Here is a 26,839-nt window from a genome sequence, read left to right as displayed (position 1 = left end):
AGTATTCGACTAGATACTAGCATACTAAAGGCACATCCAATGCATTCTGTAATTGATTGAAACGTTTTCCTGCACCTCATATGTAAATGAGGTTTTAGGAGACAGCTGGGTGTCCCAGGTTCCTTTTGGAAGAGTCCTGAATAATTCATTAAATTTGACTCCTTAAATCTCTGGATTTCCTGAACTACGGTGTTTCATATATTAGACTCACCAGCAGATTCATACATTGTACTTCCATTGATCATTGCTTACTATGCCCGATAGACACTTACCTTTAGCTTCCTTCTTGCATTAAACTTCTTCAAACAGTCTACAGTTTCTTGTCGGTGCATCATGGACGCAACAGTGGAACGTTGCTGTAAAGAAAAGAAAAAGGACATGACTAGACTGTAGGGGATGGAGAGACATATTCTAATATTGCAGCTAACTGTTCATAAAGATACAATAGTCATTTTTTAAAAATCTGCCACAAAACCAGAGGTTTGATGCCTGAGCCCATCTATAAATATGCCAAAACATGCTGTTCCCAACAAGGTGTAAGGATATCATTGTAATATGAAACAACTTCCCAGGCCACCAATCCAATAGAGCAGTATCCACTAGGTAGGGTCATTTACCAGGCAGGCCTTCTTGCATGGACTGCCGGATCAGGATAGTATTTGCAATAGGTCTAACGTTTCTGGGCATGATAGACTTACACAGATCCACGGATGTTTGAGAGCTTCGGATGCGACAATTCTTTTGGCTGGATTGATTGTAAGCATTTTATTGATCAGATCTTTGGCTTCAGGAGTCACAGTATCCCATTCTGGTGATGGAAACTGACATTTTAAATAAAAAATAGAAGTTAAAAGCCGTAGGATAATTCTGTTAATCAATGATCACTCGCATTCAAGTACTTACATCATAGGCACCAGCCTTTATCTGCTGATACAGTCTGTGTTGATCCTCATCCCAGAATGGAGGGTAACCTACCAGGAGGATGTATAGAATGACACCTATGGGACAGGATTATTATATATTATAGGAGCTATCCTTTGGTTTTGCAGTGATACATTAATCTATGGTTGAGGCCTAACTCTGTAGTCTTGTCTTATGTAAATTAAACTCAATCACGACATAAAAATATTTATTTTCAATATCCAGTTTCAGTATATTTCTTAAGTGGTGGTAATGTGAAAAAACAGTAATCTTGTCCAGCATTCAATCTCCAAATTTCCAAGTAAAAAAAGAGCTTTATTAATCCATTAAAAAGATATCAACCACACAAGTTTAAAAACAGGTAAGCCTGAAAAAATCCTATGTGTTTCAAACCTAGAAATATGTACTATTCTTTAGAGAAGTAATTTAGTTCAGACATGTAAACTGAACAAGGAAAGGACTTACTATAATGCCATAACAAGCAACCATACACATTTCTAGGTTCAAAAAGCATAGAAGGTTTTTTTTGGGATGTCCTGTTTTTAATATTGTGTGTTTTTTCATATCTTTTTAGCGGATCAATAAAGCTCTTTTTTGACCTGGAAATTTGGAGATTGAGTGCTGGACAAGATTACTGTTTTTTTTGTTCAAATATCTTCTATTCTCCTTCGAACTGGGGTTCAGTCTCCGTGCACATTATTATTATAGCGCCATTTATTCCATGGCGCTTTACATGTGAGAAAGGGGAATACATAGCAAAAACAATTACAATAATCTTGAACAAAACATGACAGCGACTGGTACAGGAGGGGCGAGGACTCACAGTCTACACATCTTGAGAGTTCAAAGCTTTTTTTTTTTTCATCAAGTTAGCTGAACATTTATTTTTTGTGTAAAAGTGGTGGTGGTAATACATGATATTAAAAGGGCTTTCCGACACATTTTTAAAAGGAGTAGAGAGGTCATTATAGAACTAAATGTTTCTTACCTCTCCAAGCCCCCACTGCTCTAGGAACCAGAAGCGATGGTGTCTCATCCTTTCAGTCACCTTACTGCTAAGGCCACCAATTATCCACATGAGACTTATAGACAGAGTCATCCCCTTCAGTGGGAATGTCCGAATGTCCCATCAGTCAGTCACTGGACCCTATAACTAATAACGTCAGAGGTCATGTGACTGAATGGATGGGACATTGTCACTGCCATTCCCAGCAGTGACCACCAGAATGGTGGTGCTGGAGCCATGGTGGTTTGGTAACACTTAGTACTTTATTTTATACCACTCACTTTTCTCTCTCTTTTGTTTCTCCAAAAAGTAATTATGTCACTACAGTAGTTACGTGTAGTGACTGCACTTAAAAAAATATAAGTGAACCACTAGTGAAGCCTTTCTGTATAAAAAGGAAACATGTCACAGCTCAGTAGCTGCACTCGACAGACATGATAAAAAACTGCTATTAAAAATTAGGCTCCTTTGCGTTTCAATCCCTCACAAGTTTCCAGAAGTACGACCCAGCTATTATCACAGAAGGATGTGCAGTTGTGTCTCTCCACATATGATATCAGATCCAGGAGGAGAGCAAAAATCAGTTTACACCAACTGACCGACGGCACAATATGATCATTAAACATTCACTGATCAATGATTGTTTAATAGCCTTTTAACACATGGACGCCGCAGTAAATAATGCGCACTGAGTTATCTTTAATAGATTACTCAGTGCACATAGGCTGCCATTGTTCTCGGCGTCCCATTTACACAGGATGGTGCACCACCAAGAACGACGATCTTTTCTACTGATCATTTCACCTGATGAACAAGTGTTTTGCTTGTTCCTCCGGTGATCAACAACCTGTTTGCAATGAAAGATGATAGTGAAATGAGCATTTTAAGGAACGCTCATTCACGATCATCTTTCAGTATAAATGCAGCTTAGAGTGTAGAGTCACTTGCTTTAATCTAAAGTATAACTATGTAGCAGCATTTAAAATGAAGGTAACTGTGTTCTAATCCTTTACATTCTGATGTCATTTATGGAATAGAGGAAACAACATAAGTTTCTTCTATTCCTCTTTGAATTGACAACTGGCATTACTGTTCTACTTGTTCAGTAGTTAATTCATTCATAATTACTAAAACGCACATCAGGAGTAGGGATGCGCGAACCCGAACGGTAAAGTCCGTGGTCGTACCGGCTGAACCCCGAACACGGACTTTTTACTTTATGCGATGTCACTGCTCATCATTCCGGCTCTTGCGCTGTACTCCACGAGAATTGGTGGTTGTGAGATGAGGTAACCTTAAATCACAGAGGATTCATTTTGTGAGGTAAAACATTTCACTGCCTGTTTTTAAACAATATTTTACTTCACAAAATGAATCCTCTGTGATCCCCTACTGTAATGTCTGCATACTCTTGCTTCCTCCCCTGCCCAGGAGATGTGGTATGTTCCTGCACGGTCAGACACAGACAATTTTTAAAATGAACTTTAGTTTGTGGGAAAACCCCTTTAATGACGTCACCTCGCAGCAGCCGGGTTTCACGGAGGGCAGTGCGAGACCTGGCAGCGGCGGCTGCTCCAGTCTATGGAGCTTCGTTTTCTGAATGGGGCTCTATACACTAGACGAAGACGACGTAATCCATTTGGATTACAGCGGACCGGTGTGGATTTTTTTTTTTAATAAATGGGTGTCGGGGAGCGATTTTTTAAAATAAAGGATTTTTGTGTATGCTTATTTCTTTTGACTACTGGGTTAGTAATAGGGATGTCTGACAGACGCCTTTCCATTACTAACCTGTGGGCTTGATGTCAGTGCCAGCTGCTGACATCAACTCCACAAACCCATTACCTCGATTGCCAATGCACCAGGGTAACCGGGAAGAGCTGAGGCTAAGCGCCAGAATTGGCGCATCCAATAGATGTGCCATTTCTGGGAGGGCTGAGGGCTTGTCTTATTAGGCTAGGAAGGGGCCAATATTCATGGACCTTCCAAGCCTATTAATATTAGCCCCCAGTTGTCTGCTTTACCTTAGCTAGTTGTTAAAAATAGGAGGGAGTCCATCATTTTTTTAGGGTCCCTCCATTTTTAATAATTAGCAAAGGTAAAGCAGACAGTTGTCCGCTGATATTAATAGGCTGGGAAGGTCCATGGATATTGGCCCCTTCCCAGCATAATAAGACAAGCTTATAGCTGTCTGCACTTTCCCTTGGCTGGTTACTAAAAATATGGGGGACCCCACTTTGTTTTTTTTAATTTATTAACAAGTACAGTAAACTACACAAGCAAGGCACTGCCTCCCCTCCTCCACTTGGACCTCTGCCTCCTGGTTCAAGATTATTATTATTTTTTTTTATCATGTGTTATTTTAAGTCATTTTCCTATCCACATTTGTTTGCAGGGCAATTGCCATGCTCTTACCCCCATCTTGCTTCCTTTTTCAGCCCCCTAGCCCTTACTACGACCATTTTACAGCACCAAAGTTCGGGCCCCCATTGAGTTCTACATGGGGTTCGAGTCCGGGGTCAAGTTGTGGTACCGAAATTGAACTTTGGACTCAAGTTTGACCGAACCCGAATTTCCACAGGTCCGCTCATCCCTAATCAGGAGCTCTATTGGATTCTCTTTAAAGAGTTCCTGTCGGAAAATGTTATTGTACCACAGTCCATTAGAACAATTTGGTTGGCTCTCCTGGCTGGAATGGGTGCTCTTGTGGTAGAGATAGTCACAAACAATATTAACCAAAAGAAACTCGGCACCCCAAAGTTCCTAGGTTGCTGCTTTTATTGAGTCACCAGCACATACTGCTCCACAAGTGAAAGATTGGCCAACATTTCGGTCCACATTAGACTTTTAACAGCCGAATAGAGAAGAAGTAGCAGCTTGGATAATGCTGCTAATGTAATATTGAGTTATATAAGCTCTGGTCACACTCCTGCTCCTTCTCTGGTCGACCGTGATCAAGGTCCAAGGTGGACTGAAACGTTGGCCAATCTTTCACATGTGGAGCAACATCTGGTGATGTCTCAATAAAAGCAACAACCTTTATTTTGCATGAAACTTTACAGTGCCGAGGTCTATTTTGAAACAGTATACCACAGTCATCATACTCCTAGGTAAATAAATTCTTTTCTAAACATTCCCTTGTTCTTATCAGTAGTTTATATTCAGGAGAAACAGAATTTCTAAAAACCGCTGCAGACTAGTCAAGGTCTCCTCACTCTTAGGGTATGTTCATATGGAGTTTATTGACTTATTTTAGAGCAGGTTTTGGGTAGAAAGAAAAAAACTATGCCAAAAAACCCTGTGTAACCACTCTCTGCTTAATTGCCATTCAAGGTGACATGAAGCTGGACAGGACATCAATTAAGGCAGAGTGTGCAGACTACATGCAACCATGACTAGTCCCCCTATGAAGTTGACATATTAGGAAAATGTGATGCATAGCGATTTAAAAAGTTTAATTTCTCCCACTCCATAAAAGCATAGATTTCAATACAGGGAAATGTAGAAAAGTACCGTATTTTTTGGACTATAAGACGCACTTTTTTCCTCCAAAATTTTGGAGGAAAGTGTGGCGTGCGTTTTATAGTCCGAATATATACACTGCTCAAAAAAATAAAGGGAACACTCAAATAACACATCCTAGATCTGAATGAATGAAATATTCTCATTGAATACTTTGTTCTGTACAAAGTTGAATGTGCTGACAACAAAATCACACAAAAATCATCAATGGAAATCAAATTTATTAACCAATGGAGGCCTGGATTTGGAGTCACCCCCAAAATTAAAGTGGAAAAACACACTACAGGCTGATCCAACTTTGATATAATGTCCTTAAACAAGTCAAAATGAGGCTCAGTATTGTGTGTGGCCTCCAGATGCCTGTATGACCTCCCTACAACGCCTGGGCATGCTCCTGATGAGGTTGCGGATGGTCTCCTGTGGGATCTCCTACCAGACCTGGACTAAAGCATCCGCCAACTCCTGGACAGTCTGTGGTGCAACGTGACGTTTGGTGGATGGAGCGAGACATGATGTCCCAGATGGAGGGGGCCGTAGGAGGGCATCAACCCAGCAGCAGGACCGCTACCTCCGCCTTTGTGCAAGGAGGAACAGGAGGAGCACTGCCAGAGCCCTGCAAAATGACCTCCAGCAGGCCACAATTGTGCATGTGTCTGCACAGATGGTTAGAAACCGACTCCATGAGGGTGGTATGAGGGCCCGACGTCCACAGATGGGGGTTGTGCTCACAGCCCAACACCGTGCAGGACGCTTGGCATTTGCCACAGAACACCAGGATTGGCAAAGTCGCCACTGGCGCCCTGTGCTCTTCATAGATGAAAGCAGGTTCACACTGAGCACATGTGACAGACGTGACAGAGTCTGGAGACGCCGTGGAGAGCGATATGCTGCTTGCAACATCCTTCAGCATGACCGGTTTTGGCAGTGGGTCATTAATGGTGTAGGGTGGCATTTCTTTGGAGGGCCGCACAGCCCTCCATGTGCTCGCCAGAGGTAGCCTGACTGCCATTAGGTACCGAGATGAGATCCTCAGACCCCTTGTGAGACCACATGCTGGTGCGGTTGGCCTTGGGTTCCTCCTAATGCAGGACAATGCCAGACCTCATGTGGCTGGAGTGTGTCAGCAGTTCCTACAAGATGAAGGCATTGAAGCTATGGACTGGCTCGCCCGTTCCCCAGACCTGAATCCGATTGACCACATTTGAGACATCATGTCTCACTCCATCCACCAACGTCACGTTGCACCACAAACTGTCCAGGAGTTGGCGGATGCTTTAGTCCAGGTCTAGGAGAAGATCCCACAGGAGACCATCTGCAACCTCATCAGGAGCATGCCCAGGCGTTGTAGGGAGGTCATACAGGCACGTGGAGGCCACACACAATACTGAGCCTCATTTTGACTTGTTTTAAGGACATTACATCAAAGCTGGATCAGCCTGTAGTTTGTTTTTCCACTTTAATTTTGGGGGTGACTCAAAATCTAGGCCTCCATTGGTTAATAAATTTGATTTCCATTGATGATTTTTGTGTGATTTTGTTGTCAGCACATTCAACTTTGTAAAGAACAAAGTATTCAATGAGAATATTTCATTCATTCAGATCTAGGATGTGTTATTGGAGTGTTCCCTTTATTTTTTTGAGCAGTGTATATACTGTGGCCTTCGATGGTGGTGGGTGTGGGGGGAGCGGCAGCGGCTGAGAAGTGGGGCACAGGCGGCAGGAGCCTCCTGCTGCAGCCTACACTGTGCCCGCTGCAAAAGAAAATGAATATTCACTGCTCCCCACAGCCAACGTCAATAGTTCTGGAGTGGGGAGCAGTGAATATTCCGTCAGCTCATCTGACTGTGTGAGGGCGCATGGCAGTGACGTCATGCGCGGCTCACAAGGTGAGATCAGTGCTGGCAGCAGAAAGGGAAGCAGCGCTGGAGTAGAGGGAAAGAAGGTGAGTAGTATCGTTTATTTTTTTTGTGTACAGCGTGATGGAGATGCCATGCATACCAGGATGAGGGATGAGGGGTGCCGTGCATACCAGGAAGAGGGATGAGGGGGACCGTGCATACCAGGAAGAGGGATGATGGGAACCATGCATACCAGGAAGAAGGATGAGGGGGACCATGCATACAAGAAAGAAGGATGAGGGGGACCATGCATACCAGGAAGAAGGATGAGGGGGACCATGCATACCAGGAAGAAGGGTGAGGAGGGCCATGCATACCAGGAAGAGGGGTGAGGAGGGCCATGCATACCAGAAAGAGGGGTGCCATGCATACCGGGATGAGGGGTGCCATGCATACCGGGATAAGGGGTGCCGTGCATACCAGGAAGAGGGATGAGGGGTGCCGTGCATACCAGGAAGAGGGATGAGGGGTGCCGTGCATACCAGGAAGAGGGATGAGGGGTGCCGTGCATAGCAGGAAGAGGGATGAGGGGTGCTGTGCATACCAGGAAGAAGGATGAGGGGGACCGTGCATACCAGGAAGAGGCATGAGGGGGACCATGCATGCCAGGATGAGGGGAACCATGCATGCCAGGAAGGATGAGGCGGACCATGCATACCAGGAAGAAGGATGAGGGGGACCATGTATACCAGAATAAGGGATGAGGGGGACCATACATGCCAGAATGAGGGATGAGGGGGACCATGCATGCCAGGAAGAAGGATGAGGGGGACCATGCATACCAGGAAGAAGGATGAGGGGGACCATGCTTACCAGGAAGAAGGATGAGGGGGACCATGCATACTAGGAAGTAGGATGAGGGGGACCATGCATACCAGGAAGAAGGATGAGGGGGACCATGCATACCAGGAAGAAGGATGAGGGGGACCATGCATACCAGGAAGAAGGATGAGGGGGACCATGCATACCAGGAAGAAGGATGAGGGGGACCATGCATACCAGGAAGAAGGATGTGTCTTACAGTCCGAATATAAATATACTGTGGTCTTCGATGGTGGTGGGTGTGGGGGGAGTGCCCACTGCTAAAGAATATGAATATTCAATGCTCCCCACAGTCAACGTCAATAGTCCTGGCGTGGGGAGCAGTGACTATTCCGGCAGCTCATCTCACTGTGTGACACAATGCGCGGCTCACAATGTGAGATCAGTGCTGGCAGCAGAACGGGAAGCAGCGCTGGAGCAGAGGGAAGGAAGGTGAGTAGTATCGTTTATTTTTTTGTGTAGAGTGTGATGGAGATGCCATGCATATCAGGATGAGGGAGGCCATGCATACCAGGAAGAGGGATGCCGTGCATACCAGGAAGAGGGATGAGGGGGACCGTGCATACCAGGAAGAGGGATGAGGGGGACCGTGCATACCAGGAAGAGGGATGAGAGGGACCTGTGCATACCAGGAAGAGGGATGAGGGGGGACCGTGCATACCAGGAAGAGGGATGAGGGGGGACCGTGCATACCAGGAAGAGGGATGAGGGGGACCATGCATACCAGGAGGAGGGATGAGGGGAACCATGCATACCAGAAAGAAGGAAGAGGGGGACCATGCACATCAGGAAGAAGGATGAGGGGGACCATGCATACCAGGAAGAAGGATGAGGGGGACCATGCATATCAGGAAGAAGGATGAGGGGGACCATGAATACCAGGAAGAGGGATGAGGGGTGTCATGCATACCAGGATGAGGGGTGCCGTGCATACCAGGAAGAGGGATGAGGGGTGCCGTGCATACCAGGAAGAGGGATGAGGGGTGCCGTACATACCAGGAAGAGGGATGAGGGGTGCCGTACATACCAGGAAGAGGGATGAGGGGTGCCGTGCATACCAGGAAGAGGGATGAGGGGTGCCGTGCATACCAGGAAGAGGCATGAGGGGGACCGTGCATACCAGGATGAGGGATGAGGGGAACCATGCATGCCAGGAAGGATGAGGGGGACCATGCATACCAGGAAGAAGGATGAGGGGGACCATGCATACCAGAATAAGGGATGAGGGGGACCATGCATACCAGAATAAGGGATGAGGGGGACCATGCATGCCAGGAAGAAGGATGTGGGGGACCATGCATACCAGGAAGAAGGATGAGGGGGACCATGCATACCAGGAAGAAGGATGAGGGGGACCATGCATACCAGGATGAGGGATGAGGGGAACCATGCATGCCAGGAAGGATGAGGGGGACCATGCATACCAGGAAGAAGGATGAGGGGGACCATGCATACCAGAATAAGGGATGAGGGGGACCATGCATACCAGAATAAGGGATGAGGGGGACCATGCATGCCAGGAAGAAGGATGTGGGGGACCATGCATACCAGGAAGAAGGATGAGGGGGACCATGCATACCAGGAAGAAGGATGAGGGGGACCATGCATACCAGGAAGAAGGATGTGGGGGACCTTGCATACCAGGAAGAAGGATGAGGGGGACCATGCATACCAGGAAAAAGGATGAGGGGGACCATGCATACCAGAATGAGGGATGAGGGGTGCCATGCATACCAGGATGAGGGGTGCCATGCATACCAGGATGAGGGGTGCCATGCATACCAGGATGAGGGGTGCCATGCATACCAGGATGAGGGGTGCCATGCATACCAGGATGAGGGGTGCCATGCATACCAGGATGAGGGGTGCCATGCATACCAGGATGAGGGGTGCCATGCATACCAGGATGAGGGGTGCCATGCATACCAGGATGAGGGGTGCCATGCATACCAAGATGAGGGGTGCCATGCATGCCAGGATGAGGGGTGCCATGCATACCAAGATGAGGGGTGCCATGCATGCCAGGATGAGGGGTGCCATGCATGCCAGGATGAGGGATGAGGGGGGCCATGCATACCAGGAAGAAGGATGAGGGGGAGCATGCATACCAGGAAGAAGGATGAGGGGGACCATGCATACCAGGAAGAAGGATGAGGGGGACCATGCATACCAGGAAGAAGGATGAGGGGGACCATGCATACCAGAATGAGGGATGAGGGGTGCCATGCATACCAGGATGAGGGGTACCATACATACCAGGATGAGGGGTGCCATGCATACCAGGATGAGGGGTGCCATGCATACCAGGATGAGGGGTGCCATGCATACAAGGATGAGGGGTGCCATGCATACCAGGATGAGGGGTGCCATGCATACCAGGATGAGGGGTGCCATGCATACCAGGATGAGGGGTGCCATGCATACCAGGATCAGGGGTGCCATGCATACCAGGATGAGGGGTGCCATGCATGCCAGGATGAGGGGTGCCATGCATACCAGGATGAGGGGTGCCATGCATGCCAGGATGAGGGGTGCCATGCATGCCAGGATGAGAGGTGACATGCATGCCAGGATGAGGGATGAGGGGGACCATGCATACCAGGATGAGGGGTGCCATGCCTTCCAGGATGAGGGGTGCCATGCATACCAGGATGAGGGTTGCCATGCATACCAGGATGAGGAATGCCATGCATACCAGGATGAGGGATGATGGGTACCATGCATACCAGGAAGGAGATGAGGGGTGCCAGGCATACCAGGATGGGGAATTGGGGTGCCATGGATACCAGTATGGGGATGAGGGGTGCCATGCATACCACGATGGGGATGAGGGGTGCCATGCATACCAGGATGGGGATGAGGGGTGCCATGCATACCAGGATGGGGATGAGGGGTGCCATGCATACCAGGATGGGGATGAGGGGTGCCATGCATACCAGGATGGGGATGAGGGGTGCCATGCATACCAGGATGGGGATGAGGGGTTCCATGCATACCAGGATGGGGATGAGGGGTGCCATGAATACCAGGATGGGGATGAGGGGTGCCATGCATACCAGGATGGGGATGAGGGGTGCCACGTATAACAGGAAGGAGTGGGCCATATATACCAGGATGGAGAATATTAACAGAATGGTGGGACATTACCCCTATAACAGTGTCAGCAGCAGACCCCCTCCCCCTTAACAGTACATCATGACCACATTTTTTGCTGAATTTTTTTTCTGCTTTCCTCCTCTAAAACCTAGGTGCGTCTTATGGTGCAAAAAATACGGTATTTAAGATCCCCATGGCATGCTGGTAGAGGATCAATAACATTAACACGTTCCCTTTAAACAGGTTTAGGCACATGCAAGCAGAAATATTACATAGCATTTCGGAAAGCATGTTAGCTTGATGTGTGGATTTTATATAATCCTTTATATAATTAGAACAGAGCGGATAGCAAGACAGATAATTCTTAGTTGAATATAGATACTAACCAACCAAAGACAATTATATAGTATCTTACCACACGCCCACATATCAACTGGCTTCCCATAAGGGTCCTTTCGCAAGACTTCTGGAGATAGATACCCTGGTGTTCCTGCAAAACCTACAAAGGGTATAGAAATACGATAGAAAAAATGTAAAACTCTCTTTAATATACGGGAAAAGAGACCAGTGAATGTGTTAATATTCCCATACAACAATGTTTTGGGATTTGGCTCATCAGATTGTGTTGTGATGTTTCTTTCTACAATGGCAGAGTGGATAGATGCAAACTGGTTCCATGACATCTGGTCTATTATTGTATTAGTCCAAGCACTCGACATGGGTCACTGATGCTACAGATGTAAAGAGAGCCAGAAGCTTTTAGAAGCGAAGCTGTTGGGTTCATTCTATGCACGTCCAGACAGAGTGTGGAGGGAAAACCATCTCACTCCGCTTGCCAAATGAGCCAGCTGAATGATGAATTTGCTCACAACGTGACTCTTATTCCAGGGACTATTACCAGTGTGCACAGAATAGAGAGTAGAAAGTCTGCAGGCAAAGCCCTATCAATATGAGGCAAGTGTTTACAACCAATACAGAAAACTGTAGAAGTCTACGCTGTGTGGTTTAAAGAAATTCTGGTTCCTGTAGGATCCCTTAAATGAGAAAAGACCTTGTTAAAACGACTGTCAGAAGATGAAATGATTGGCCCAGTCATGAAGCATCGAGCGCCAGACCCCCCACAACTAATTTGGTGGGGGGTCTGGCCACTGAGAGCTCCACAAATTGTCAGAATGGTCCTGTCTTCCCCCTCCCTTCCGCGTGAATGGAGTGATGTTTGAGAATGTGAGCTGCAGCTCAAGTCAATCTCAGACAATTTTGATAAATTAGGAATCTATTAAGACAACAGACAGATTTACACTAGTTTTGCTGATTTATTTAGCATTCCCTATACTGTATGCAAAGGGAGCAAATACTCAGCTGTAAGAAGAATTACTGTATACCTTTATGGGTTTGACTCAGGAGTGTCCTAATTTATTACTAGATTACATAACAGTCAATGAAGATTCAGAAGGAGAGAGTGCTCAGTCACCTACATATCTGTCATAAAGTAGAATAAAGAGTACGTGGGGCCACTGTTCGAGGTAAGGACTGTTCAGTGGACAGCACCAGCTCTATTTTACATGCATCACTATACACATTGCAGTGCATTCCTTGCACAAGTCATGAAGATGAACGCTTTGACCACCTGAGCAAGCATACTTTCCCTGCCAACATGTCTGCGGTATCTTTTCCCTGCAATTTCATTATGACCACTGATGCTAGGTGGAAAAACAGAAAAAAGACATTCTGAATGAATGGAGAGTTTTCTTCTTACCAAACCATGCTTGTTGATCTCCTTGAACTTCAATCGCTAGGCCAAAATCTGCAAGCTTCACTGCGGCACCTTTTGATTTGCTAGCTAATAGCAAGTTTTCAGGCTTTTATTTATAGGAAGAGGGAAAGAAATACATTCCTATTAGATGGCAAACCGAAACATTTTATAACCTTTTTGCAACTTTGTCATCTATATAATTCTCAAGAGGAAATCAAGACCTCTCAAAAAATATTCATTGCCTGTAGAGAAGAAGCTGTATTGTCAGGCTTTTTATTCTGATTACTCTTTTTAGCATATTGCATTTGTGGGTACTGAAAACTGAGGGTCAGATTTACTAAAACTGCCCAATCTAGAGAAGGTGTAAACTTAGACTAGGTTCATGTTGAATTTCAAGCATCTTTAGACTAAGATAATTTGGCTTCCTTTGCATTAATATTTTGGCTACTTTTTGGGCATGTTGTCACAGCACAAGCCATGACCCATTGCCAAGAGTCAAACATGGTCTAAAACACATAAATGTTGTGCAAGGTATGAAAGACATTTTTTTTTGCGCAAATTGCTCCAAAATTCTGGCACATTGGGGTAAATTTACTATTAATATCTAACACTGAGATAGCATAAATTTAGAGGAGAAAGTCACAAGATTCATCAAATCTAGCAGATAGTTTTAGTGCATCTTTGGTGCCCATCCAACTTAGTTTCCACCTCTTGGATGCGATACCTTAGACCAGTACCTTGTGCCTAAAAATTGGCACACGCCAGTAATACATTTGGGCACAGCTTATGGCTCCTTTTTAAAGCTTTGGCAAAGTGACTACCAAGGAGCCAAAATCTGTAAACGTGTAATTTTGGGGCAACTAACACTGGCACAATGATAGCAGATGTGCCCCATTTAGCTTACTAAATCTCCTACTGTATCTTTAAAGTCAATCCCACTTAGGCAATGAAATTTCCCCAGTACTGCCAAACTCCTAGGCACTAATTCATTAAGACTGGCGATTCATACAATGTTAATGACGGGTATGCAGGAATAATATACGCCCAATTCATTAGTAGACGCTCGCCACTTAATAAATTCAGCGCATGTTATTAGTTGTGTGTGTCTTGTCCGAGACTGGCGTAACATTTCTGGTGCAAGAAACGGTCCTTTTTAATTCATTTGTTGGTCGGGCCTTGACATCTATTGGCTCCTCACCAACTCTGTTCATTTTTGCAGAAGAACCCAAAACAGGCGTGAAAAAATGGTCATGTTGTGCAAAAATTTGCCATCATTTGAATTTGCTTTTACACCAGAATTCTGCTGTAAATACTATGATAAATGGGGACCCTGGTTCTCTGCAGTATATCCGCCTCTTTTTTAATATATTTAGTAGATGCCCTTTACAAATTATGTAACTGAAATAATTTAAATAAGAAGTTCCGTTTTATTCAAGGGTAGTATACTTATACTTTATTTCTAAAACGGATTAATACTGCATTAAAAGTGCTTCCAGTAAGGGCTTTCACCAGGGCACTAAAAGTCGCAGTGTTGCCAGGGGTCTAGGCAATAAAAGGAGCCCATACTTCCTCGATTACAGCCACCCACTGAACACAATGAATATTGACACGACTGATTCCTATACAGTTTGGTCAAGAAGGTGAAACAGTAGATAAAAAAGAACACATTATCCTCTTTTCTATCCCCAAATTTAAAAATAAAAAATTCTGGAAACCAGGTGCCCACTAAAAAAACACAATTGGGTACAAGATGAAAAATTGGGGGAAGTGTCAAGAACAGCCGCCTTGCTCTGGATAATGAGACACAATTATTGCCGGTCTGTAATTGCTTATTTCTATTTTGTATTTGGACAGATAAATGTGTCAATAAGTGAACAATGATTGGCTCAATATTTCCATTCCTTCAGGAGGGCAGCATACTAATTTAGCGTTGTGTTTGCAGTATTTCATTTCCACTTACCACTTTTTGATCTGAATGGAAATTAGCAATTTTTTTTTTATTACTAAGTGACCGAGGGCCAACGATTAGGCCGATTTGTGGGATAATTTAAATACCACTTTTTAAAACAAGAGTTTAAAATAAGACTTTTTACCACCACTACATCAATTACGGTAATTAATTGAACCAATGCTTGAAGAAGGCACAGAAAATGTTCAGAATGGCTACAATGAATGCACAGAGGGTTTTTTCTCTCCACTGCTATTTATGTGCATTAGGCACCCGAAACAAATATGCATTATCTGATTTATCCCAAAACCACTGAATGCAATGCAGAACCACAATGCCTTCTACGCGAGGTCATTACATAAAGTGGCCTATATTTAGGAATGCACTAATGTATTCCATCAACATGTCTGTCTATTACGTTGAAATAATATTTATGTATGGGTAGATTTTAAAGGGGAGCTCTAATATTTCCCATCAGGCATAGGCTATAAAACAGATTATTTCATTTTTATGTGATTCAATATTCTACTTCCTGTGGGCCTTTTAACTTACTGTATTAAGAAAAAAATAGACAATATTTTGCCCCTGCAAACATTCTTTCTGCAGTCATCTTCTTGACCTTTTCATCTCTGTAGTGTAAGGATAACCTTCTCCCTCTAGGACCTAGCAGTGACCTCCACCTTCTGCTGCTAACTGACACACCCTTGCTGGATGTTTAAATACCTTTAGTCTCTCCAGAGAGTCGCCGGTCTAGGCTTGAAGTATTAGTAGTCGGCTAATGTCTTCTTGGAGTTCACTTGGAGGATTGTTGGTGTGATCTCTCTGGTGTCTTCTCAAGCTAAGTGTTTTCCTTGTCTGCTTACCTGTTTATCTTTAGTTGCAGTGGGGGCTGACTAGTGCTCACCCCGTCTCCTCCCTACCTGGGGCCTATCGCTATGGGCAGTCAGGGATTAGGTTTCCTGCTCGGCGTTCAGTGCGGAACCTATTTAGGGACATTAGGGGAGTCAGGGTGACTGTCGGATCTGCCTAGGGGTCTCCATTCCCTCTTTCCCTAGTGTTTGGGCTTCCTCCCCCTCTTCCCATCGTTGTGCACTTAGTCTTTCCCTCCCTCATGACACAGCATTTTAAAAAGGATATTGGGAAGTTACAGTCAGTTCAAAGGCGAGCAACTAGATTATTACAAGGGATAGACGGCCTCTCAAATGATGACAGGTTGGAAACCTTGAGCTTGTTTAGCTTAGAAAAAACGAGGTCTCGGAGGAGATCTCATTTATATGTATAAATATACAGTTATATGAAAAGGTTTGGGCACCCCTATTAATCTTAAGCTTATTGTTTTATAAAAATTGGTGTTTTTGCAACAGCTATTTCAGTTTGATATATGTAATAACTGTTGGACACAGTAATGTTTCTGCCTTGAAATGAGGTTTATTGTACTAACAGAAAATGTGCAATCTGCATTCAAACAAAATTTGACAGGTGCATAAGTATGGGCACCCCACCAGAAAAGTGACATTAATATTTAGTAGATCCTCCTTTTGCAAAAATAACAGCCTCTAGTCGCTTCCTGTAGCTTTTAATGAGTTCCTGGATCCTGGATGAAGGTATTTTTGACCATTCCTCTTTACAAAACAATTCCAGTTCAGTTAAGTTTGATGGTCGCCGAGCATGGACAGCCCTCTTCAAATGATCCCACAGATGTTCAATGATATTCAGGTCTGGGGACTGGGATGGCCATTCCAGAACATTGTAATTGTTCTTCTACATGAATGCCTGAGTAGATTTGGAGCGGTGTTTTGGATCATTGTCTTGCTGAAAGATCCATCCCCTGCGTAACTTCAACTTTATCACTGATTCTTGAACATTATTGTCAAGAATCTGCTGATACTGAGTGGAATCCATGCGTCCCTCAACTTTAAAAAGATTCCCGGTGCCGGCATTGGCCACACAGCCCCAAAGCATGATGGAACCTCCACCAAATTTTACTGTGGGTAGCAAGTGTTTTTCTTGGAATGCTGTGTTTTTTTGCCGCCATGCATAACGCCTTTTTGTTTGACCAAACAACTCAATCTTGGTTTCATCAGTCCACAGGACCTTCTTCCAAAAAGAAATTGGCTTCTCCAAATGTGCTTTTGCATACCTCAGCCGACTCTGTTTGTGGCGTGCTTGCAGAAACGGCTTCTTTCGCATCACTCTCCCATACAGCTTCTCCTTGTGCAAAGTGCGTTGTATAGTTGACCGATGCACAGTGACACCATCGGCAGCAAGTTGATGCTGCAGCTCTCTGGAGGTGGTCTGAGGATTGTCCTTGACTGATCTCACCATTCTTCTTCTCTGCCTTTCTGATGTTTTTCTTGGACTGCCACTTCTGGCCTTAACAAGAACTGTCCCTGTGTTCTTCCATTTCCTTACTATGTTCCTCACAGTGGAAACTGACAGGTTAAATCTCTGAGACAACTTTTTGTATCCTTCCCCTGAACAACTATGTTGAATAATCTTTGTTTTCAGATCATTTGACAGTTGTTTTGAGGAGCCCATGATGCCACTCTTCAGAGGAGATTCAAACAGGAGAACAACTTGCAAGTGGCCACTTTAAGTAGCTTTTCTCATGATTGCATACACCTGGCTATGAAGTTCAAAGCTCAATGAGGTTACAAAACAAAAAAAAAGTGCTTTAGTAAGTCAGTAAAAAGTAGGTAGGAGTATTTAAAACAAGAAAATGATAAGGGTGCCCATACTTATGCACCTGTCAAATTTTGTTTGAATGCAGATTGCACATTTTCTGTTAGTACAATAAACCTCATTTCAAGGCAGAAACATTACTGTGTCCAACAGTTATTACATATATCAAACTGAAATAGCTGTTGCAAAAACACCAATTTTTATAAAACATTAAGCTTAAGATTAATAGGAGTGCCCAAACTTTTTCATATAACTGTATGTGTGGTCAGTACAAAGGACTAGTGTGGCACCCCAGGGGTCTGGTCTCCACAATAATAGCAATGTTATGTCTGAGAGCAGGTGGGAGGTCTCTTGGTCAGGAATCCTATGCATGCCACACCTCCTGCCCAGTCCTGGGAGGGGAAGAACTTCCCCTATATAAACCTGGGGCTGAGGCAGGGTTAGTGAGTAGAGAAGAAGTAGAGACAGAGAAAAGAAGCAAATATAGGAACAGAACATCAGGAGCTCTGTGGGAGCAGTGTTACAAGGAGTCAGGGGCTGGCAGCTGCAGAGCTCGCCCTGACTGAGTAGATTTCTTACCGGACCCGGAGTCCGAGGCTGTGGGGACTAACTCCTACCCAGCAGCAGAATCCGTCAGGCAGGGGATTTCAGGTCCTCTGGCCAAGAAACCCGAAGGCACGGTCACACGCGTGGGACCAGCACCGCCGTCGTGGAGCGGACGCCACTAGAAGGCCCCGAGTCACCGGCCATACGGGTGAGCACCACACGGTACACTCAGGGACGTGGGCTACTTATACCCGCTTCTAGCAAGGTAGCCAGAAGAGTATCGTTAGTTTGGGAGGCCTACAACTCCGCCTGGCCAGGGGAGATCCCATCTGCTCAAGGACTGACCAGGCCCCAACCGCTAGCCAGTACTCCGGGAGGGTCTATCTTTGTCACCAGTAAAGACCCTGAACTACACTGCATCGTCTCTGAGTGGTTCCTGCTACCCCCATCATCCACGTCGGCTGCCCTGAGGCCATACCCCTCCCGTTGGGGGTTATACCATCCACGCTGCACCATCCTTCCACCGGCCTCAGCAGTCTGCCCTGCAGCGGCAGCTCCATAGCTGCATTCAACGGGTGGCGTAGTCGTCCATCATCTACCGCTGATACAGCGCCACTTAGTCTGACTCCCTGGGCACGGACCGGATCACCGCCACGAGACTACAACCCTCAAGAGATCCGGCTCCGGGTAAGCTCCCGCGTGCGCAACGCAGCGCGACACAGGCCCAGGGGCGCGTCACTAGCACATGACTTATTCCTTCCAAAGACCTTACAAAGGACCAGTGGGCAATGGCATTCACTATATGTGGAGGAAAGGTGATTCCGGCAGCTAAACAGGAAAGGGTTCTTTACAGTTAGAGCAGTTAGACTGTGGAATGTCCTACCACAAGAGGTAGTAATAGCAGACGCTAAATCTGCATTTAAAAAAGGGCTGGTGCTTTTCTAACAAATAGCATTGTAGGTAATAAATCTAACATATCATGTCATATTATAACATTGCAATTACAGTTATCAGAATTCTTAAAGCTATAAAACAGTTTTTATTGTGTAATTTGACTGGTGAATGCGTCTTTTTAGGTATGAGAAGTTAGAGGTTTCAGCCTAGTAGGGTGTGTATTGTAAAAGAGGGACCAATTGTTAGAATATTTTTCAAGTTCTTCATTCCTGATGGAGAAATTGAATTCATATACAATGTGAAGGGAAGTTTTCGCTAGAACTTCTGTTGTAGAAGGGGGGGTCTAATTGTTTCCATTTAGAAGCTATGAAGAGTTTTGCAGCTAGTAGTATATGGATAGTAATAGGTCTGATTTTCCTGGGAAGTTCATCAAGGTTAAGAGACAGTACAGAAAGTTGTGGGGATATAGTGCACTCTTTTTATTCCTATAACCCCCCCCTTTGCTATCCTATAATGTTAATCAACTGTTACAATATATGAACACATCTATTAGCAATAGGGAACGTATAACTTGTGGAGAAAGGTTAAAGTTGATGGACCTATGTCTTTTTTTTCTAAAACCTTTGTAACCATTTTAACTACATAAAGATTGGGGCACGTTTTTCGGTTAGTCTTTGTCTTAAATCACACGGATGATATGGAATTTGGTATAACTGGCAAAATGCCCAGAAAAAATGAAACAGAAAAAAAGCTTTCATCTTTTGTACTGGTAGTAAACCAAATCATTGGGAAATAAATAAAAACAAATCTTTAGGTTGTAAAATGATCCAGGTCCAGAAAAAAAACAATAGCGTCTCGAAGGTTGCTTGCTGTAAAGCCTTCTTCAGTAAGACTTCTTGGAAGACCTCAGCCTTTAGCTCAGATGATATGAAAATTCAATTAGAATATGTGAAGAAAAATAGCCCACCACACAATGTGACTGTCTGAAATCGCGGCTGGATGTGGACACTCTGGGTTGATTATCTGTACTTATGATTTACGACTATGGCTCCAAATATCAGGGGAGTAGATAATCCGTTTTAATCACATAACGCTCTTGTTTCTGCTTCATCTTTTCTTCGGCAGATGCTGGTGGTGTCCTCTGTTGGCATGCCCCACAAATCTAAATTAAGACTCTTTATGGTTAACTTTTTCCTCTTTATTGTGCTTGGTTATGATTTGTATCTTGTCTAATAATGATATTTATGGAATACTTTGAACTTCATACCATTCTTGATGCACTGGATTAATATGTTTTTCAGCTGATACTTTATAGCATTTAGGACTCAAATTAAGTTAAGGTTTCCCTTCATTTTGGTAATTTTTGCACACTTTTTTGCTCTAGGCTTCCAGTGGTACTTTTGTTTCTTACAAAAAAAAACCAGCCCAAAAATGAACCAATTTCTTGCTGATGTCAGCAATTACGACTATACATAAACTTTAGGTTTCCCCAACCCTCAGTATGGAAATGTATTAAATTTGGTGTGTAGTCAATTTCTACTGCAATATCATAGCAACACACTAACATTTTCCCATTAGTATAATTGTACAAATTAGCATGTGCATACTAATAATAAATGGCTGCAAAGGCGAAAGTTCTCTGGGACAAGTATATATATTTAGAACGTTTGAAGATTATTTGTGCATCACTACTTGGGTTGTTGCAATCATTATATACTAAAATTATGCTAAATTTGTATTAGCTGTACCCATCTGTGGTCTGATAAATTCTTCATAATTAAATTACATTGTAAAGCCCATGAAAATCCCAACGGATTAACCACATAAGGCTAGTTCTTCACACATGGCTACCCCAATTAAAAACGATTTACAAATAACACTACATACATAATACAGAAATTCATACAGCAAATGCTTTTATAAGGAAAAAAAAAAACGGATATCCAAAACATTCTCTGCCAGCAACATAAGGCAATTCATGCAGAATTATAGCCAGACAGCAGCATACGCAACCTTTCTTCTGAAGAAGCGACTTACCTTTAGATCTCGATGGACAACACCCATCTGATGGCAGTGAAGTACAGCCTCCAGGATCTGCTGAATGCAATGACTGCATGCAAACACCAGGAGGCGTGTGTTAGTTCCAAGCTTACACCCACTGTCTGTATACCGTCAGGAAGACTGGGTCAGAACTTACAACCAGAAACTGGTAGAGAATTACCGATTTTCGGCAAACTGCTATTAATATATAGTATGTGTAGCAAGTTTACTTTATGCACTTTTTTCTTTTAACTTTTTCATGTAAATAGATGAAATAATCCAATAAAAGTCTTTACAGCATTAAAATAGCCAATCGAGAATTTGTTATAAATTCTAACCAGTCGACTTTGTAAGTTGAACCCAATATCTGAGGACAGAAGTGGGGTGAAATCTGCAGACTGCATAAACCATCATGGCAAGACCAAACCTCTGTACACCTGGACATCTACTGACAAGTCAACTTCTGACCACAACCACATGTCGGCCATGATGCATATGAAGCGTGCAGGCACCATGCATTTCATTATATGTCATTAGTCATCAAGAAAAGTACACATTGTCAGCCAATTTTCACTTTTGCGACAGTATGAAGCAACTTGGAAGCATCATATACTGACCTTTAGGTCTCTGTGCACTATGCCATTAAGATGACAATGATTTACACTTTCTAGAATCTGCTGTATACAATGACTGTGAAAATACAAGGGTACAATGGAAGGGAAAACGATTTAAAGGCAAATAGTTACACAGTGAACAAACAGAAAACACCACACAGACAGACGTTAGCGGGTATCAGTCCGAAGGCTAAATCTAGCCGGAACGGTACAGAAGGAACAACGACACTATAAACATGGGGGACATGAAAACGTACTTATTATTTGTACATGGAATTAAACAAGGGAAAGAAACAGGGACATACATATTCCATGTTACAGTATAGGAGTGCTGAAAATAATAATATGTACATTTTCAAAACAGCAGTGATTTTTTTTTTCCATATAGAAATATTCTTTATCACAGTTGGCACAAGTGTTGAACACAGTAGGGTTATGGAAATGTGAATTCTAATTAAAACGGCAAGAAAATAAAAAAAGGTAACACCACTTATTTCTGGAGTTAGGAAAAAGTACAAAAAGGGGAAAACTATAAAGTATAGCAAACTGAGGCCCAAAAATAACGTAACGTTGGACAACGCTGTTGACCTGCAGATTAAGGGTTGATATGCTTGTTAACAGCAATTGTAAGGTGCCCGGATGCTGTGCAGAAAGTGCACTGCAGAGCCGACCGGCAATCCAAATTCTGGGGATGTTACAGCTGCGGCGACCGTAGCTGGGCCAGGACACCTGTATGACTGAAAGCACCTTTTTTATAGCCATTAACCCTATATCTACAGATTAATAACATTATCTGTCCAATACTTTTAATCAATTGCTCTCTTCCGCCCATTTTTCTAAACATTCATTTACCATGCCCCATTCCCAAGTGATGTCACTGTGATGTTCCATTTGAGGCCAGAAGGAGAAACCATAGAATGGAACGTCATAGGAAGCCAGAGAACCACATAATTGCTCCCTGCACGGGTGATCAGAGAGAGGAAGTAAATGTATTTAGAAAAAAATTCCAGAGGGTAAAAAGTGAAAAGTAGGGGACAACCCTTTTAATAATAAATTAACCCTCAACTGGTGAGGTGGGGTTTGCCACACCCCAGGGAATTTTTGTTCGGCTGCCATTCATTGAAAAATGCTGGTATGAGGATACGTGTCTCACTAGCTTCCATCCATTTGTGGATGTCAAAAGACGGATTTCGGTAAGACCTTACCTGTAAAATCCTTTTCAGCGAAGGAAGGAAGGGAGACACAGATCCATTACTAGTGGGCAGACGGAGCCCCACAGGATAGTTCACCTCAGATTAGAAAAAGTGACGACCGGCCCCTCCAGCTTAGGCTCCTCCTACTCCCATGTCCTTCAGTCCGTACACAAGCTAAGGAAGAGCAGACAACACCAGCGGAACAACACAACCCCTTCTGAAAATTCAGAAATGCGAGAGAACAGGTTATGCATATAACAGAAAAAACACACAGTCCCAGGCACTACTCATGGGACCTGACAACTGCGATGAGCTGGCAATGCTGGAACAGAGCCCTAGCGCGCCGACCCCCGCCCAGATGACCGCCACCAGAGAGGAGTCGCGCCGCATCTGGAAAACAATAATGCACTTCTGCCATGGGAGGGTGCTGTGTCTCCCTTCCTTCCTTCGCTGTAAAGGATTTTACAGGTAAGGTCTTACCAAAATCCGTCTTTCAGCAGCAGAAGGGAAGGAAGGAAGGAAGGGAGACACAGATTTATTACTAGTGGGACATCCCAAAGCAGTCCAGAACTCAAGGGTGGGAAACAGTGGCAGAATCGCCAACACCCCAACAACATAGTCAAGCGCGCAACAAGCGCCAAAACTAGATAAAGAGAAAACCTAAACCACCGCCGCCTGCAGGACCCTGCGTCCCAAGGCCGCATCAGCGGAAGCACTCACGTCCACTTTATAAAATTTTGTAAAAGTGTGAACGGAGTGCCAGGTAGCCGCCCAGCACAGCTGTGCTGCTGAGGCCCCCTGATGAAAAGCTCACGACGAACCAACAGCTCTCGTGGAATGAGCTCGAACCTTAACCGGACAAGGCTCGCCCTTGAGCCGGTACGCTTCCAGGATAGCCGAACGTATCCACCGAGCTATAGTGTCCTTGGAGGCCCGCTGACCACGCCGACGACCAGCAGGAATCACAAAAAGAGAGTCCGACTTCTGAAACCCTTGCGTGATTGAAAGATAGAACTTCAAAGCCCGCACCAAATCCAAGTGCAAGGCTCCCTCCTTTGGACTTTTCGGATTCGGACAGAGGGAGGGCAACACGATGTCCTGATTGACGTGGAAATGCAACACCACTTTAGGCAGAAAATCGCCACGGGTACGAAGCACCACGCGATCCGGGTGGAACTCCAGAAAAGGGGGCAAGCAAGACAGTGCCAACTCAGAAACCCTTCTCAAGGAGGTGACCGCCACCAGGAAGGCCACCTTCCAAGAAAGCAAGTAAAGCGTAGCTGAATCCATAGGCTCAAAAGGCCCATGCTGAAGAGCCTCCAAGACTAGATTGAGCAGCCAAGGAGCCACAAACGCCCTCCGAGGTGGAAAATGACGTGCAACCCAACGAAAAAACGAGCGCAGTAGCCTTCCGAAAAAGCACGGATAGTGCAGATACCTGACCCCGCAAGGTACCAACCGCCAGACCCTTGGCCAAACCACACTGCAGAAAAGCCAAGAAGTTGGGAATGGAAAAAACCCTCGGGTTCCTTGACGATCCAGAACACCATGAATAGAAGGCCTCCCAAGTTCTGTGATAAATCCTAGTCGTAGCTGGACCTCTGGCCGTCCGCAAGGTGGCAATGACCTCCGCCGAAAACCCACGATGGGTCAATATCTCGGTCTCAAGAGCCACGCCGTCAAACGAAGCGACTTCAGGTCCAGATGACGAATGGGCCCTTGGGTTAACAGGTCCGGGCGAAGAGGCAGTGGAAACGGAGGCGCCGCCAGAAGAGACTCCAGCGTTGAATACCACGCCCTCCGTGGCCAATCCGGCGCCACCAAAATTGCCGGAATTCGTTCGAGTTTGATCCGCCGGACCACCAGAGGAAGTAAGGATACCGGCGGAAACACGTAGATCAGCTTGAACTGGTCCCACGGGGCCACTAGAGCATCTACCGCCACAGCCTCTGGGTCCCTGTACCTGGACATGAACGTCGGAATCCTGGCGTTCAGCCTGGATGCCATCAAGTCCACCTGGGGAGTCCCCCAATGGGAGCACAGGAGTGCAAAAACATCCGGATGAAGACTCCATTCTCCAGGATCCACCTGCTCGCGACTGAGGAAGTCCGCCGTGATATTCAGCACTCCTGGGATGTGAATCGCAGAGATGGCTGGAACCCTGGACTCAGCCCATACCAGGATCCGCGAGACCTCCATCATGAGTCTGGAACTCCTCGTCCCGCCCTGATGGTTGATATACGCGACCGCTGTCGCATTGTCCTTCTGAATCCGGACCAGCAGACCGCTCAAGGGGACCGTCCAATGTCGGAGGCAGAGAAAAATCGCTCTCAACTCCAGGATGTTGATCGGCAGAGACGACTCCTCTGACGACCAGACCCCCTGAACCCAGAGATCGTTCCAAACCCCCCCCCCCAGCCAGTCAGGCTGGCATCGGTGGTAATCACCGACCACCATGGGAGGAGGAAGGATTTCCCCAGGGATAAAGCCTCCGGACGTAACCACCATCCAAGAGACTCTGCACCCTGCGGGAGATACTGACACAGCGATCTAGCGAAGCCGGCGATCGATCCCAACGGGTCAGAATAAGATTTTGGAGACCCCGGGAATGAAATTGTGCAAACTGTACTGCTTCCATTGCCGCCACCATCAGACGCAGAAGGCGCATACACTTCCGAAGGGACATCGCCATCACCGACCTCACATCCTGGACATGGTGACGAAGGTTCGCTTGTTTGTCCGGAGGCAGGGACACCACTGCCCGTACCGTGTCGAAATGCATCACCAAGAACAGAATTGACTGCGACGGCTCCAATGACGACTTCTTCCAATTGACCAGCCACCCGAAGTCCTCCAGGTGCTGAAGGGAGAGATCGCGAGCTGTCACCGCCTCCTCCGCTGTGGGCGACACAATTAACAGGTCGTCCAGGTAGGGGACGCTAACTCCGTCCTTCTGTCCAGCGGGTCCTGTAGACTTGCCTTCCCTTTAACAGGAAGCAAAGAGGATTTGCTCAGCTGAGACAATGGCACGTCCACTTCAGGCGAGGGGACCCAATTAGTGATCGTCTCAGAGGAGCAGGGGTACAGGGCATCAAAAAAACGCATCCCCTGGAAGCGTCTATCCGGACACAGGCGTTCTTTCTCCACCGCCTCGTTAAGTTCATCGTGCGCCGGCAGCGTCGAACGAGCCCGACGCGACTCCTGATGCAGCCGGGCCGACTTGCCAGGACGCCTCGTCCTCTCTTCAGACAGCTGTAACGCTTCCCGCATAGCCCCAATAAAAGCGTCCACGCGGCCCGAAAGCGAAGCGGAGCGACCCTGCCGATCCTCTTCATCAGAATCGGAAATCTCACAATCAGAGTCTGTCGGTGATTCCGAAACCTCCGACGCACTGCGCGGAGGAGACGGCGCCACCACAGGCCTGTGGCGCTTCTTGCCTCGTGACGTCGTTTGGGACTTAGCTGATACCCAATTACCCAGGAGGTCCGACAGACTGTCAATGGAGCGAGTGAGCGCTTCCACTTTAACATCACTGAGACCCCCGACCAGTGTCGATCCTGACGCCGTCGAAGACCCCGGCGTATCAGATACGCATGACCGATCCTGAAGCGGACCAGGAGAGAGGTCCGCGCCCCCTGGTCCCTGATCCGACATGCCCCCACACAGTTGCGAGCGTCGCGGATAATGCGGTAATAACCCCTTACAATGGGTACAGTAACTGAGGAAGTGTGATCCCGCTACCACAGCCTGTTCCTCGCAAAAAAATCACCAAGCACTGAAGGGTTAAAGCTCCTCCAGAGGGAGAGAGCTACCCCAGCTGCCTGCAGAGCAGAAGTTAACCTAACAGACTAGGGAGATGCGCGCTCTGATCCCAGAAGCGTGCACTCCAGAACAGGTTAACTGC

At 45.6% G+C, this 26,839-nt stretch overlaps 1 protein-coding gene across 15 annotated transcripts in view; it reads right to left on the bottom strand.

Annotated features, from left to right (window-relative positions):
* CAMK2D (calcium/calmodulin dependent protein kinase II delta) overlaps window positions 1-26,839 on the bottom strand; it is a 330,223-nt gene that overhangs the window by 68,232 nt on the left and 235,152 nt on the right. For all 15 annotated transcript variants that reach the window (XM_073639954.1, XM_073639974.1, XM_073639984.1 and 12 more), the window contains exons 6-11: window positions 21,746-21,818; window positions 13,022-13,124; window positions 11,681-11,764; window positions 904-998; window positions 699-821; window positions 273-356 (exon numbers count right to left, since the gene is read on the bottom strand). In XM_073639954.1, coding sequence (XP_073496055.1) covers window positions 273-356; window positions 699-821; window positions 904-998; window positions 11,681-11,764; window positions 13,022-13,124; window positions 21,746-21,818 — 562 coding nt within the window. The remainder of the gene's footprint in view (window positions 1-272; window positions 357-698; window positions 822-903; window positions 999-11,680; window positions 11,765-13,021; window positions 13,125-21,745; window positions 21,819-26,839) is intronic.

The sequence above is a fragment of the Phyllobates terribilis genome, unplaced genomic scaffold (assembly GCF_046119375.1).
Source record: "Phyllobates terribilis strain yellow unplaced genomic scaffold, ASM4611937v1 Scaffold_1__5_contigs__length_1240528914, whole genome shotgun sequence".
Classification (NCBI taxonomy): domain Eukaryota; kingdom Metazoa; phylum Chordata; class Amphibia; order Anura; family Dendrobatidae; genus Phyllobates; species Phyllobates terribilis.
Note: the sequence above shows the minus strand (reverse complement) of the source record. Positions and strands in the feature narration are given on the sequence as shown.